Genomic DNA, 15,701 nt, shown 5'->3' with positions numbered 1-15,701 from the left:
TTAAGCACGAACATTTTTTGAATGTTGAGAACAAATTCCAAAGCGCGAACAATTTTTTAAGCACGAACGTTTTTTGAATGTTGAGAACAAATTTCGAAATGGAGAACAAATTCCAAAGCGCGAACAATTTTTTAAGCACGAACATTTTTTGAATGTTGAGAACAAATTTCGAAACGGAGAACAAATTCCAAAGCACCAACAATTTTTTAAGCACGAACATTTTTTTGAATCTTGAGAACTAATTTTGAAACGAAGAACAAATTCCAAAGCACGAACAATTTTTTAAGCATGAACATTTTTCCAATCTTGAGAACAAATTTCGAAACGAAGAACAAATTTCACAGCACAAACATTTTTTGAATCTTGAGAACAAATTTTGACACGGAGAATAGTTTTGAAAAATCCCGAACAAATTTGGTAGCATTAATTTTGGTTGAATACGTGAACAACAAATTGAAATCAGGTACATTTTCTGAATTTTGAAAGTTTTGAACTTTTTTGTGTAACAATAACAATTTTTTGAATTTTGAGAACATTTTTTGAAAACAGAAAATAGTTTGGAAACACGAAAAATATTTTTAAAAAAAATGAGAAGACCCGAAATGGAAATAAAAAAACAAAGAAAGAAAATTTGTTGCAAAGAGAAATTAACTCGAAATTGTGAACAAATTTTTTATGGGAACATTTTTGAATTTCTAAAGAAATTTTGAAAGCCCGAACATTATTTGAAACTCCCCAAACAAATTTTCAAAACGAGAACATTTTTCGAAATTGTGAACAAAGTTTTTATGAGAACATTCTTGAAAGCACAGGAAAAAAAACTGAAAAAGGAAAGAGAAACAGAAAATAAAAGAAAAAAAGTCCGCTTCAGGAACCCTCTAGAAACTGATAAAACCGGCTGGGAAACTTCTAGAAAGTTCCCAAAACCGGGACTTCCTACAGCGGGAGATGGGTCGGCCCACTTTATCGCGTCCTCTGTGCGATCGGTCGATCCCCTGTGCTATTGGTCGACTGTTTGACGCAGAGAGCGTCAAATAGGGTTTTCCTCCAGCTATGGACAACCATTTTTTGATGATTAAAACTAAAAAACCTAAATGGGCTGAGCCCATGTGGGAGGGTTGTTTCGCTGGGTATTATACGAAGTACAGCATATATGTAGAAAAGTGAGTACAATTTATGAAAAATCCATACTATCCTTTATACAGTTTATGAGGGGGGTGTACCGAAGCATTGCTCATACTACTATTGCTTTAGCTTTACTCATGTCAGCGACATATTTTTATGCCGGACTTAGTAAAAAAGATTGAGTTATTTAGAGAAATATATTAAACCAACTCCAATCCTTTTACCAATTAACATCATACAAGATTTCACAAAACCATTATCGCTTAGCTTTTGACTTTTCGGGAATATATTTACAGACGAATTAGTCATCACTATTCTTGTTTCTTTAGTCCCCTTTAGCTTGATGAAGATTGTTGAGGGGGCTAATCAGAGTTATGCATGAAATCTAAGAAATCTTTGATATTCAACCATAATAATTAGGGGTACACTTAAGAGTTATCATGGAGCATGGGGGAGGGGGGCAAAGACCCCCCCCCCCCCCTCCCGCCCACCTCCATGAAGCCAACGTATAGGATCAACAACATGATTGTCGCTGCCACAAGAACCCCCAAGACAACCTTTCTGATGATTTAGAAAATCTCCTCCAGCCACTCATTTCTACTCGTGTTATTTAGAAAATACAGTCAAAGATCTGGTCCATCTCTTTTGGAAGAACAGGCTATTTTTTCTCCATTTCAATAGCATCAACCAACAATCTCATTTGTAGTCACCAACACCTTGCGATCTACAACAGAACTCACATTACTGAATGAATAAACAACAACATGAGTACTAACTAATAAATACCCTCGCAAAAGAAAGTAACCAATCAAACAACAGAAAAATCAACATATAATCTTTTTCCCTAACTACATGAGTAGCAGCATCAAACAACAAATGGATCAACACATAAGCTTTTTCGTCAACACAAAATTTTGATGAAACAAGATGCATAACTTTGCTTGGCTGGAATGAGTATGGCCAGATATAAAGATCACATGCTCTAGGCGAGTTCTTCCTTTTGATTTTTCAATCTTTAGGTTGTGGATCACCTCACCCTTCTAGGAGAAGGAAACATGCCGAAGGCAGTGATGCTTTATTTTGTCGTTTACAGTCCTGAACATGAATATCACTTAATAAAGTTTAATCATATTTATTTAATTTTATTCCCTCATAGGACACCGGATAGGAATTTCGTCCAATAGTGCTTCTTGATGATCTAAATAAGTAGTATTCTGTTCACGAAGAAACTGTACCGTAGTCAAGCTATGCCTTTATGGCTAAAATAAAGTAGTTCTTCGTCGTTGCACCACTATGTACTTCTCTATTCAATAACATGCATTAGGCGTAATGGTAGTTGGTTTATCCCATTTATTCCATTTTGCCATATCTATATTTCAGTTCCACCATGAATACATATATATGTATATATAAGAATGTGTAGCAATGCCGTACCGACGAGCGCGGTGGCGGGGTAAAGCTAGTAATAACTATTGGCCCTGTTTGGATACTCTAACTCAGGTAGAGGTTAGAGATAGATTCTAACCCTGAACTAACCTTAAACTAACTCTAGCCAAAGAGGTATTTGGATCACAGGGTTAGATGGAGCGCGGATACGGCGAGGCACCTTCACGGGCGGTGCGAGAGGGAGGGAGGAAGAGGACGAGAAGCTTCTAGGAAGTGGGGAGGGATCTGCTACAGGGAGAGCGAGAAAAAAAGGTGTTTTTTATGATCCCGAAAAAAACTAACCCAAATAAGCACCTCTTGGGTGGGTTAGATTTTTTGGATGGGTTAGATGCATCTAACCCAACTAACCCTTCTGTTTAAATATTTTTTGATTAATTGAGTCCAAACTAACCCAAGCTAACTCTAACCCATAAATCTAAATAGGGCCATTGTTTGGTGTGGCAGGAGCATGCGCAGTGATCGCGAGTTGTGATCCTATACGGCACGCTGCATCAGTTGCCTTTTTTTGTCGGCCGAAGGACAAACACAAATAAGAAAATGGCGTGAAAATAAAATAAATAACAACCTTAGCTGATGTCACGATTTAGCAACTACAGATTTTTGCTACCTGGGATATGGAGGTTATTTCCCTTTCGGAAAAAGTCTAAAACAAACCTTGAACTTGTAGACGAAAGCTAAATCGAACCCTGAACTTGTAATCCCGAAAATCGGCACATCGAACTCGTCAATCCCGGTCTATTTTGAACCTTGAGGGTATTTAACTGGTATTTGCTGACGTGGCAGGGGCTGGCTGGACATTAGGACGAATTGGGCTGGCCCATTAGAAGAGTCGCTCGCTTGCTCTACCTTGTTTAGTTTTTTTTCTTTGTTTTTTCATTTTCGTAAAGATAATAAATTCTTGTTTACATTTTCGTAAAGATAATAAATTCTAGTTTACATTTTCGTAATCACAATACACACCTTTTAGAACTACACGTACCCACTTTGTCTTCCCCTAAGGGGTACTCACTTGTCTTAGGAGTGACAAAAAATACCAGCAGAAGCAAAAATAAGTTACACGTAGGAGGACTTGAACTCAGGACAACACACTAGCAAAGACCTCACCTTACCAGTAACCCGACGGCTGCTAGCGATTATAGACAGGGCTTCATTTTAAAAAACTAACAGAAGCGTTCATATATGAAAACATTCCTGATTTTTTAAATATTTATGAAACAAAATGTAAACAATTTTGAAATATACCCATTATAATTTTTTAACGCAAATAATTCAAGAAATTCCATTTTTTTCCAAATGTGACACGGTAATTCTTTTCCAAACACGAGTATTACATTTTATTAATGATAATAAAGATTTTGCAAAATTATAGAACATTTTATTTCATTGCGTATTTTTTTTAAAAAATCAGGTTTGAAAATAATTCCCTGAAAAAAAGAGAACAAAAAACTGATTGTGTTTTCAAAAAATGTTTCTTTTGTCAAAAGTATTCGGAATTTGATGAAAAAGTTCGCACTTTAAAAAATGTTCAGCCATTTAAACAAAATACGTTTAAAAAATTGCTCTAAAAATGTTTTCAATGCCGACTTTGCGGTCTGTTATTAACTATGTTTGAGCTTCGAATTATATATCACTAACAGCCTAGTCGCAAGTTCAATACCCCGAAGTGTCTACTTTGCTTTTACGCCGCGCCTTATAGAAACGAATTAAAGAAAACCATTGCTTCACGCCAGATGGGCCGGCCCAATCGCGTCTGCAGCCAACAATCCCGGTATTTGATCTGCCACGTCCACAATCCCTGTTTGGGAATGTTCTCAGGGTTCAAAAGAGACCGGGATTGATGAGTTTGGTGTGCTGATTCCCGGGATTACAAGTTCAGGGTTCGGTTTAGCTTTCGTCTACAAGTTCAAGGTTTATTTTTGGACTTTTCCCTTTCTAGTATACTAGCGTTAATAATTAATAAGTTATCAAATCTCAACTCCTAATGGACGAATTGGTTGAATAGTCCCCCCCACTTTCAACCGGTTTATTTTCAACCGGTTTATTTTCAACCGGTTTTTTCCATCAAATTACCCCCACCCCCACGCCCACCCACCGAAACGCGCCCAGCGAACCGGGGAGAGATTCGTTGATTTGGCTAAGGTAGGAAAGAATCTATTATTTGTTTGCTAAAGCAAATTGCATTAATGGAAGAGATCCGTTGATTTGGCTAAGGTAGGAAAGAATCTATTCTTTGTTTCCTAAAGAAAAATTGCATTAATGAGAGAGATCCGTTGATTTGGCTAAGGTAGCAAAGAATATATTATTTGTTTCCTAAAGCAAATTGCATTAATAGGAGAGATCCGTTGATTTGGCTAAGGTAGGAAAGAATCTATTATTTGTTTGCTAAAGCAAATTGCATTAACGGAAGAGATCCGTTGATTTGGCTAAGGTAGGAAAGAATCTATTCTTTGTTTCCTAAAGAAAAATTGCACTAATGAGAGAGATCCGTTGATTTGGCTAAGGTAGGAAAGAATATATTATTTGTTTCCTAAAGCAAATTGCATTAATAGGAGAGATCCGTTGATTTGACTAAGGTAGGAAAGAATCTATTATTTGTTTGCTAAAGCAAATTGCATTAATGGAAGAGATCCGTTGATTTGGCTAAGGTAGGAAAGAATCTATTCTTTGTTTCCTAAAGAAAAATTGCATTAATGAGAGAGATCCGTTGATTTGGCTATGGTAGGAAAGAATATATTATTTGTTTCCTAAAGCAAATTGCATTAATGGGAGAGATCCGTTGATTTGGCTAAGGTAGGACAGAATCTATTATTTGTTTGCTAAAGCAAATTGCATTAATGGAAGAGATCCGTTGATTTGGCTAAGGTAGGAAAGAATCTATTCTTTGTTTCCTAAAGAAAAATTGCATTAATGAGAGAGATCCGTTGATTTGGCTAAGGTAGGTAAGAATCTATTATTTGTTTCCTAAAGCAAATTGCATTAATGGGAGAGATCCGTTGACTTGGCTAAGGTAGGAAAGAATCTATTATTTGTTTGCTAAAGCAAATTGCATTAAAGAAAGAGATCCGTTGATTTGGCTAAGGTAGGAAAGAATCTATTATTTATTTCCTAAAGAAAATTGCATTAATGAGAGAGATCCGTTGATTTGGCTAAGGTAGGAAAGAATCTATTATTTGTTTCCTAAAGCAAATTGCATTAATGGGAGAGATCCGTTGATTTGGCTAAGGTAGGAAAGAATCTGTTATTTGTTTGCTAAAGGAAATTGCATTAATGAAAGAGATCTGTTGATTTGGCTAAGGTAGGAAAGAATCTATTATTTGTTTCCTAAAGAAAATTACATTAATGAGAGAGATTTGTTGATTTGGCTAAGGTAGGCGGTTTTTGCGGTTCTTGGCGGCTCAGTGTGAGGTGGGGCGAGGTACAAAAAAATATCATGAAAGGTGAGACGGAAAAAAACCTGGGAGGTGGGAGTTGTCCCTGGTTAACCTACGAAATTTCATACATTTTTTTAGGACGAAAAAAAACCAGTGGAGGTGGGACGAAAATTGGCCGGCGGAGACTACCACCTCCCACTACTGACTTTTTTTCGTCCGGTTTTATTTCATCCCACCTCCCACTACTGACTTTTTTCTTAATTAATAACTCCACCCTCCTGCTGGTTTTTTTCTAATCTAATTCAATCTATTGATCCTTCCTTAGTCACAATGCACTTACATGTAGCCCCGACAGATCGGTTTCCATATGAAATAAAACACAATCATCAATCAATCCTTGGTTCTCTTTTATAGGACTTGTTGCCATACATGAACCATACGATAACTTCCATATACAAAATAAAGGGAAACACAATCAGGTTTCCTTCCTTTCCAAAGTTCTAGCCACCGACCCCCTCCCCAGACTGCGTTCTTTTTCCCATGCCACCATCGACAATCTGCTCTCCCATTTCCTCGTCCTCCCCATGTTGTGAAGTTCCAACGCACAACTACACAAACACCAGTGACATAGAAAACCACCGCCTCCTCCTCCGCGCCACCGCCTACTCTATTTTTCCCCTCTGTGTGGCGACCTGAATGGAAGGCGGTGGATCTGGGATGCGCCTGGTTCCACAAGACGTCAGGCGTAAGGAAGGATGGAAAACCACCGGCTGGATGGCCAAGGGTGGCCCATTGAAGGTTTGAAACCTCCTATGGCGTAATTTTGTGCAACCTGCATGAAGATTGTAGGAGCTATCCATGTGGTCGTTCCATCGGCAACAAGTACGTATTGGATAGCACATAATTTGAAATTCTTGACGGAGTTGACTGACCATGACTTTGACTCTCACAATGTTGCATGTTCTTCGGAGTTGACTGGTGGCGTTTTTAGGTTATTACTACCATGAAGATGAGAGGAACATCGAGAAAAATCCTTTCCCTAAAAAATGGATGGGAGAAATATCTTGGTCTATGATTTCATGATGAATAGGACCCTGAGAAAGCAGTGGATGATGCCCCGTTGATTCTCTTTGAATTCGGCTACCGTGGGAATGTGTATAGTCAGGCTTGGAGTGAGCGCTCCATGCATGTGTGTCAGTGGCACTCAGAGATTGGTTGTGCCGCTCTTGTGAGGGTGTGTGGGAGTGGTGTGCTCGAGACACACTAATCTCGTGAGCAGGTGCGGAGATGAGTTGCACAAGAGAAACATTGGTGGGATGAACCCAAACCTTTATTTTTTTTCTAATATGAATTATCCTTCCTTCTTAGAAAAACATGTTTTGAGTAAAGTTATCTTTACTATAGACATATATTGACAATTAATCAAGTATCAACATCATTGCATGCTTATTGCGTGGAATGTGTGTCCCAATGTTGACAGAAGGTATAAAAAGATTGTCTTGAAATTATTATTTTCTTGGGAAGATATTACCCTGAATTCTCATTTCTCATCAGAAATTTAGTATCCATTTTCGTTGATCTTATTTGCAACATGTACAAGTCAGTAATAATCTAAGGGGGTGCCCTACCGGAGAAGATTATGATAGTTGGACAAGAAACTTGGTACTGTCGTGCAAGGTAGAGGTAGGAGAAATAGGAGATAAAAGCATGCATGGTGGGAGAAGGAAGTCGAGTGTCGCGTGGTAGCTCAGACATGGAGTGTGGAAGAAAGACAATGACGAGATGTATGTACCTACTAGATCATGACCATGAGATATCATCCCATAAAAATGGCCTTTGACTCTCATGTCACACGAATTTTCTCTTTGTATATATATATTTGTTAGCCCGTGGCAACGCACGGACACTTAGCTAGTACTAGTAAATCTAAGTTACCATGGCCTCTTACTATCTTTTTGTGCATATAAGATCAGCCATCTGGAGTCTGTTTACAAATGTTCTCCTACGAAAAGGAACTGCCAAAGTTTTATGAAAATATAAACTTGTGGACAGTTTCACTCGTTAATATTCCTCGTTCATTGTCAGTGAGTTTCTGCGTTCTTGCATGCAGAAAACATCACAAATTGGCCCCCGTGAAACAGCTCTCCCTATGCCAGCAAGGTGAACTTCCATGTTCCGATGTTCGAATGCAGAAAACAGGCTACCAAACACCATTGATCATCCAAACATTCCAATCATCCTACCCAAGCATGATTATTAATTCAAGCATGTGATTTTGAACATAAAAAAATTGCAAGCATAATTTTGGTTCAAATTCGAAAAAAAAACTAATCATCAAGCAAAGCAAGCTACTAGCTGTTCACAATTCTGAAGAAGCTAATCGAACACCACGAATTCTGAAGAAAAAGAAGCTAATCGAACACCACGAACATTCTAACTAAGCTGATGACAACCGGCAAGTACTGATCTAGTCGTACACGGTCAGCTTCTGGTACTCGTCGCCGGCGATGGCCTGCATCATGATGGCCTCGGGGTTTACCACGCCGTCGTTCTGCAGGAAGATCTTGAGGAAGTTCTTGGAGAAGCCGCTCACCATGGCCACCCCGGGCTGCGTCGACGTCACCGGCGTCGACTTGGAGTCGCGCAGGTTCCAGAAGATGATCTGCGGCACCACGTCGCCGTACCCGGCATCCCTGAACTTCTTGCAGATAACGTTGTAGTCAGTGTCCCAGGACCCGGACGATAACCGCGATCCATATCCGTAGTATCCACCGCCGCCATGCCCCGACGCCTGGTTGAACTCCATGTCGCTGTACACGAACACTGTCCTGATCATCTTCTCCGGCGCCAGCCGGGCGTTCACGGCCGTGCGGAGGATCTGGTCGAACACCGCCTGGAAGTTGGTGCTCATGTTCCATTGCATGCGCTTAACGAAGGCCATCTTCTTGGCAAGGGTCTTGCCCTTGATCAGGTGGATCTCGGGGGTGGAGCTGAAGGTGATCACCTTGCCCGCCCATGGCTCCTCGCTGAGCTCCGACGTGAGCACGCCCAGCGCGACGCACACCTCCATCGGGGTGCCGTTCATGCTCCCGGACACGTCACAGACCGAGATGCAGTTGCGCAGCGACCCCTTGGAGCGGAGGTCGTCCACCATGCGGCGCCACTGGAGCTCCGACACGTTGTCCTCAACGCCGCGGTAGGCGGAGGCGGCAATCTCGTGCGGCAGGAGCGCGCCCGCCGAGATCTTGGCCTTGCCTTCCTCCACGTCCTCGAGGTACTTGTCGAAGCGCGCCTCGTCGTGCTTCTTGAAGAGGAACTTGTAGCGCCGCATGGCCACCGAGGCCACGCGGTTGTAGGGCAGCTCCGACCACCGCTGCGCGCTCATGTACACCTCCGGGAGCTCCAGGACCTTGCGCAGCGGCACGAGCACCTCTCGGCGGAGGCGGTGGAGGGCCTGGTACGTGTAGTGGTCATCCGTGAGCTGGGCGAGCTCAGGGTCCGAGTCACGCGGGAAGAGGCGGCGGGCGATGGCCTCGCAGAGCAGCGTGCTGCGGTCAAACGACGAGCCCGGCGTGGGGCACCACTTGGCGGCGAGCCCAATCTTCCTCTTCTTGCCTTTGGGGGCCAGCTGCTCGAGGTCCGAGGCAAGGAGCGCGGCGAAGAAGTCGGCGACGGCGTCGAACAGGAAGCGGTAGGCGCGATCGCCGTAGTACGTCTCCAGCGACTGCACGGCGAGCTTGGCCACCTTGCGGACCTTCTTGGACATCCGGCGCGGCTTGTCCGCCGTCTTCTTCGAATCAATCTCCATTGCCTCCGGCTTCGGCTCCTCGACCGCGGCAGGGGCGGTCTCCACCTCCACGGGCTTGCCCTTGCCGAACTTGGAGAGGGCGGCCGAGAGGAAGTCGCCGAAGGTAGCCTTGGCCGGCTCGGGCGCCAGCTCGCGGGCGCGCTTCCGGCCGGCAAGCCTGGCGCGGAGGCCCTCCCGCTGCTTGGCCAGGGCCTTGGCCTTCCTGCGCACCTTGTCTGCCTCCACTCCGGCCTTGGCGACCTTGCGCACGTCGGCGCCGTGGATGAGGCGGAAGAGCAGCTCGGGGAAGTCCTTGAGGTAGCCGAACTCGGCGAGCGCGGCGACGTTGCAGGCGAGCGTCCTGGGGTGGTTCTCGTGCATCCAGAGCGCGGCGGCGTAGAACCCCTCCTTGTCCGACTTGCCGGTGCCGCGCACGCCGCGGAGGTTGCAGGCAAGCTTGAGCGCCGTGAGCGCGTCGTGGGTCCAGGCGGCGGCGAGCAGGGAGCGCACGCGCTCGGGCGGGGTGTCGGGGACCACCTGGAAGAAGAAGTCGAGGCAGGGGTTGCCCGAGTTGGCGTACGTGGCGGAGCAGTTCTCCGTGAGCGCCCTCCGCGGCTTGAGGGCGGCCTTGATCTCCTCTGCCGACGGCGCGTTGAAGGCCGCGTCCAGGAGGTCGAGGAACGGGTGCGACGCGTCGGTGTCGTCACCGGCGGCGGCGGCAGTGGCGGGGGACGGGCGTGCGGCGCGGATGAGGGGAGGGCCGAGGAGGAGGCACGGCGCCGCGGCGGCGGCGGGCTCTGTCTCCGTCGCCATGGCTACTGCTGCGCTAGGGTTTCAGGGGATCGATCGGGCTCGGGGGAGAAGATCGGATGATCTGACGGGAGGAGGGAGGCAGGCGGCTGGGTTTGTTTGTTATATGGGGCCAGGCTGGATCTGGTCCGTCGCTCGAACCGACATGGCGGGTGGACGGCGCAGATTCGTTTTGTTTCTTCGCGTTCGCATGGGCCTCTTGCTGCAAACCGATTTACCCCTGTCATTATGCGTGGTTGTTAAGTTTGGTTATAACCAGTAGAATGCCTCACGGGCCTTCTAATTTTGTTCTGATTGCATATATATATACATGCATTGTTGTACAAAACTCGATGATTTTTTGGCCCCTTTCAACGACATCACCTCGACACCGTTGCTACTGGAGTCCTTTTGTCCATCTTCATTCCTCTCATACTCTGCAGAAATAAAAATATATAGAAATACATGTAAGAAATATATAAAGAAGAACAATTATTTGTATGCATCTCTTCTCATTTTGTAAAACACAACAAGTTTTTAATCCAATCCATCATAAAGCTTTGTCAATCGACATTTTCAAAGCATCATTCGAAGGCATCGGGTTTTTTCTCTGATATAAAGTGAACACATAAACGCATATTAAAAAGAAACATACACAATTGGTCCGTTGCTAAATGCGAGCATGTGACTGTTTTTAGTCATGAGTGAGTGAGCGGCATTGTGCTTTTTAGTAGAGTGAGTCGCATTTCAATCCTTGTATAAAAGGGGGCTGGACCTTGAGAGAAAAGGGGGCAGACGGGAGGAGGGGGAAGGGGTCACGCGAGGAGGGGATCGTGGTGGGGGCGGAGGGGAGGTGGTGCGAAGGTTGGAGCTTCTGTCGTTGGGTGGTCGCCGGAGAGGACAAGGTCGAGGCGGCTAATTTCCCCCGCCATGGCTATCTCTCTCCCACTCACTCCGTCTCTTCACCTCTGGATGGATCTTTTCCTTTCCCTCCCGATCCCTGTTTCCTTCCCGCGCATGATTGCTGACACCCGCGCGCGCCAATTTTCCTAGTCCTAGGCGCAGGAGATCAAATCCGCCCATCCACGACGTCACGATTTAGACATGGCGATGAATATCACGTCACACGGATGACATGGGGATGCCATGTGGGTATGAGGGACGTCACATGCCAAAAATATGGATGTCTCGGGCTAGGACCGCGCCACAACATTATGTGTCATCGCTATAAACGATGCCATAAAGACATTGGTGATATTTATCGTTATATAAATAAGTATGTGACATCTCTCTCATAGAAAAGAGGCACTTTTTGCTATAAAATACGCAAACATCCATTCCTTTTCTTCTTATCTTAAGAAAAAAAACAATTCACTCTCTGGCTCTATCACCAGACGGCACAACACTCACACTAACATCTCATTCCCTCAATCTACTCTCCTTGCCATGGCGTCGCCGCCACCACTGTTGTCTTCTCTCGATACAACGGCATTCGACATGTACTTTCCTCTCACCGTAGTCTCCCCTTCCCTCCGCAGCGTCGTCCGCCCCTGCAATGTGTCCCAAGGAATGCACACCTTCGTAGTGTTTATGCAAAATGATACATATCATGTGATCCTTGGAATTCCATATTTAAGCACAATTATATTCTCACTTTAGCTATATGCAAGTCGCCTAAAAATTACTTTTGGGTCAATCAATTTTTGGACTATTGAATTCTACTTCAGATTAGTGCTCATATTTTTTTTCTGGGCTGGTCTATGCACTGCTTTGGGCTGTTTTTCTTGACTGACCATATATTTTGGGTCAGTCGATTCCTTAGTGGGCTGAACCCACTACATGTGTGACCCAGACTTCCCCTTTCCCTCTTTATTTACATGTGCGTTTTTGCTTTTGTTTTTTGTTTTTCTTTATTAGTTGGTTTTCAGTTTTTTTTCTTTTGCGGCTATTTTAGAGTGTTTGATGAGTGTAAATGTATACACATAAGAACTATACAATATGTGTCAAAATTTCATTAGTATATGACTATTGTTTCATATTAGAAAAAGTGCAATTTCAATGCAAACTCGTATGCAATTTCTTTTTGTCATTTTGTTTCTTCACAAAGGTTAATACCAACTAATTCATTCTTTATTAGAAAACTTCAATTCCCTTGACGGTAGTATCAGTACCACTAATTCATTCGTACTAATGGAACTTATTTTTTAATAAAAAATCCACTTTTATATGTTCATTCTTGCATATATTTTTAAATCACAACTTTTATGTGTATCATCTGCAAAATTTGTCATTGTTTGATTTAATTTTTTTCTCAGTTTCATTCTTCTTAAATGGTACTATCAACGTCGATGTCTACTACACAACCTTCTTTTTGTACAAATTGTTGGGCCTCCAAGAGCAGAGGTTTGTAGGACAGTAGCAAATTTTCCTCAAGTGGATGACCTAAGGTTTATCAATCCGTCAGAGGCGTAGGATGAAGATGGTCTCTCAAACAACCCTACAACCAAATAACAAAGAGTCTCTTGTGTCCCCAACACACCCAATACAATGATAAATTGTATAGGTGCACTAGTTCGGCGAAGAGATGGTGATACAAGTGCAATATGGATGGTAGATATAATTATTTGTAATTTGAAATTATAAAAAACAGCAAAGTAACTAATGATAAAAGTGTGCGTAACGGTATTGCAATAGGAAACAAGGCCTAGGATTCATATTTTTACTAGTGCAAGTTCTCTCAACAATAATAACATAACTGGATCATATAACTATCCCTCAACATGCAACAAAGAGTCACTCCAAAGTCACTAATAGCGGAGAACAAACGAAGAGATTATTGTAGGGTACGAAATCACCTCAAAGTTATACTTTCTGATCGATCTATTCAAGAGTCCGTAGTAAAATAACATGAAGCTATTCTTTCCGTTCGATCTATCATAGAGTTCGTACTAGAATAACACCTTAAGACACAAATCAACCAAAACTCTAATGTGACCTAGATACTCAAATGTCACCTCAAGTATCCGTGGGCATGATTATACGATATGCATCACACAATCTCAGATTCATCTATTCAACCAACACAAAGTACTTCAAAGAGTGCATCAAAATTTCTACCGGAGAGTCAAGACGAAAACGTGTGTCAACCCCTATGCATAAGTTCACAAGGTCACTGAACCCGCAAGTTGATCACCAAAACATACATCAAGTGAATCACGTGAATATCGCATTGTCACCATAGATAAGCACATGCAAGACATACATCAACTGTTCTCAAATCCTTAAAGACTCAGTCTGATAAGATAACTTCAAAGGGAAAACTCAATCCATTACAAGAGAGTAGAGGGGGAGAAACATCATAAGATCCAACTATAATAGCAAAGCTCGCGATACATCAAGATCGTGCCGAATCAAAAACACGAGAGAGAGAGAGAGAGAGAGATCAAACACATAGCTACTGGAACATACCCTCAGCCCCGAGGGTGAACTACTCCCTCCTCGTCATGGAGAGCGTCGGGATGATGAAGATGGCTACCGGTGAGGGATCCCCCTCCGGCAGGGTGCCGGAACAGGGGCCCGATTGTTTTTTGGTGGCTACAGAGGCTTGCGGTGGCGGAACTCAGGATCTGTTGTGCTCCTGGATGTTTTCGTCGTATATATGTTGGAAATATGCCCTAGAGGCAATAATAAAAGGATTATTATTATATTTCCTTGTTTATGATAAGTGTCTTTTATTCATGCTATAATTGTATTATCCGGAAATCATAATACACGTGTGAATACATAGACCACAACATGTCCCTAGTGAGCCTCTAGTTGACTAGCTCGTTGATCAACAGATAGTCATGGTTTCCTGACTATGGACATTGGATGTCGTTGATAACGGGATCACATCATTAGGAGAATGATGTGATGGACAAGACCCAATCCTAAGCATAGCACAAAGATCGCGTAGTTCGTTTGCTAGAGCTTTTCCAATGTCAAGTATCTTTTCCTTAGACCATGAGATCGTGTAACTCCCGGATACCGTAGGAGTGCTTTGGGTGTACCAAACGTCACAACGTAACTGGGTGACTATAAAGGTGCACTACAGGTATCTTCGAAAGTGTCTGTTGGGTTGACACGGATCGAGACTGGGATTTGTCACTCCGTATGACGGAGAGGTATCTCTGGGCCTACTCGGTAATGCGTCATCATAATGAGCTCAAAGTGACCAAGTGTCTGCTCACGGGATCATGCATTACGTGTTGGAAATATGCCCTAGAGGCAATAATAAATAAGTTATTATCATATTTCCTTGTTCATGATAATCGTTTATTATCCATGCTATAATTGTATTGATAGGAAACTCAGATACATGTGTGGATACATAGACAACACCATGTCCCTAGTAAGCCTCTAGTTGACTAGCTCGTTGATCAATAGATGGTTACGGTTTCCTGACCATGGACATTGGATGTCGTTGATAACGGGATCACATCATTAGCAGAATGATGTGATGGACAAGACCCAATCCTAAGCCTAGCACAGAGATCGTGTAGTTCGTATGCTAAAGCTTTTCTAATGTCAAGTATCTTTTCCTTAGACCATGAGATTGTGCAACTCCCGGATACCGTAGGAGTGTTTGGGTGTACCAAGCGTCACAACGTAACTGGGTGGCTATAAAGGTGCACTACAGGTATCTCCGAAAGTGTTTGTTGGGTTGGCACGAATAGAGACTGGGATTTGTCACTCCGTGTGACGGAGAGGTATCTCTGGGCCCACTCGGTAGGACATCATCATAATGTGCACAATGTGACCAAGGGGTTGATCACGGGATGATGTGTTACGGAACGAGTAAAGAGACTTGCCGGTAACGAGATTGAACAAGGTATCGGTATACCGACGATCGAATCTCGGGCAAGTACAATATCGCTAGACAAAGGGAATTGTATACGGGATCGATTGAGTCCTTGGCATCGTGGTTCATTCGATGAGATCATCGTGGAACATGTGGGAGCCAACATGGGTATCCAGATCCCGCTGTTGGTTATTGACCGGAGAACATCTCGGTCATGTCTGCATGGTTCCCGAACCCGTAGGGTCTACACACTTAAGGTTCGATGACGCTAGGGTTATAAAGGAAGTTTGTATGTGGTTACCGAATGTTGTTCGGAGTCCCGGATGAGATCCCGGACGTCACG

At 43.4% G+C, this 15,701-nt stretch overlaps 1 protein-coding gene across 1 annotated transcript; it reads right to left on the bottom strand.

Annotated features, from left to right (window-relative positions):
- Positions 1 to 8,158: 8,158 nt before the first annotated feature.
- Positions 8,159 to 10,598, bottom strand: LOC123133561 (uncharacterized). The gene has a single exon (XM_044553030.1). The coding sequence runs from the start codon at positions 10,540 to 10,542 to the stop codon at positions 8,410 to 8,412; it is 2,133 nt and encodes a 710-aa protein (XP_044408965.1). The 5' UTR covers positions 10,543 to 10,598; the 3' UTR covers positions 8,159 to 8,409.
- Positions 10,599 to 15,701: the final 5,103 nt, after the last annotated feature.

The sequence above is a fragment of the Triticum aestivum genome, chromosome 6B, assembly GCF_018294505.1.
Source record: "Triticum aestivum cultivar Chinese Spring chromosome 6B, IWGSC CS RefSeq v2.1, whole genome shotgun sequence".
In the NCBI taxonomy this organism is placed as follows: domain Eukaryota; kingdom Viridiplantae; phylum Streptophyta; class Magnoliopsida; order Poales; family Poaceae; genus Triticum; species Triticum aestivum.
This window is presented reverse-complemented; position numbering and strand designations above follow the sequence as displayed.

Coding starts and splice junctions, on each gene's coding strand:
- LOC123133561 (XM_044553030.1), bottom strand. CDS start 10,542: ATGGCGACGGAGACAGAGCCCGCCGCCGCCGCGGCGCCGTGCCTCCTC.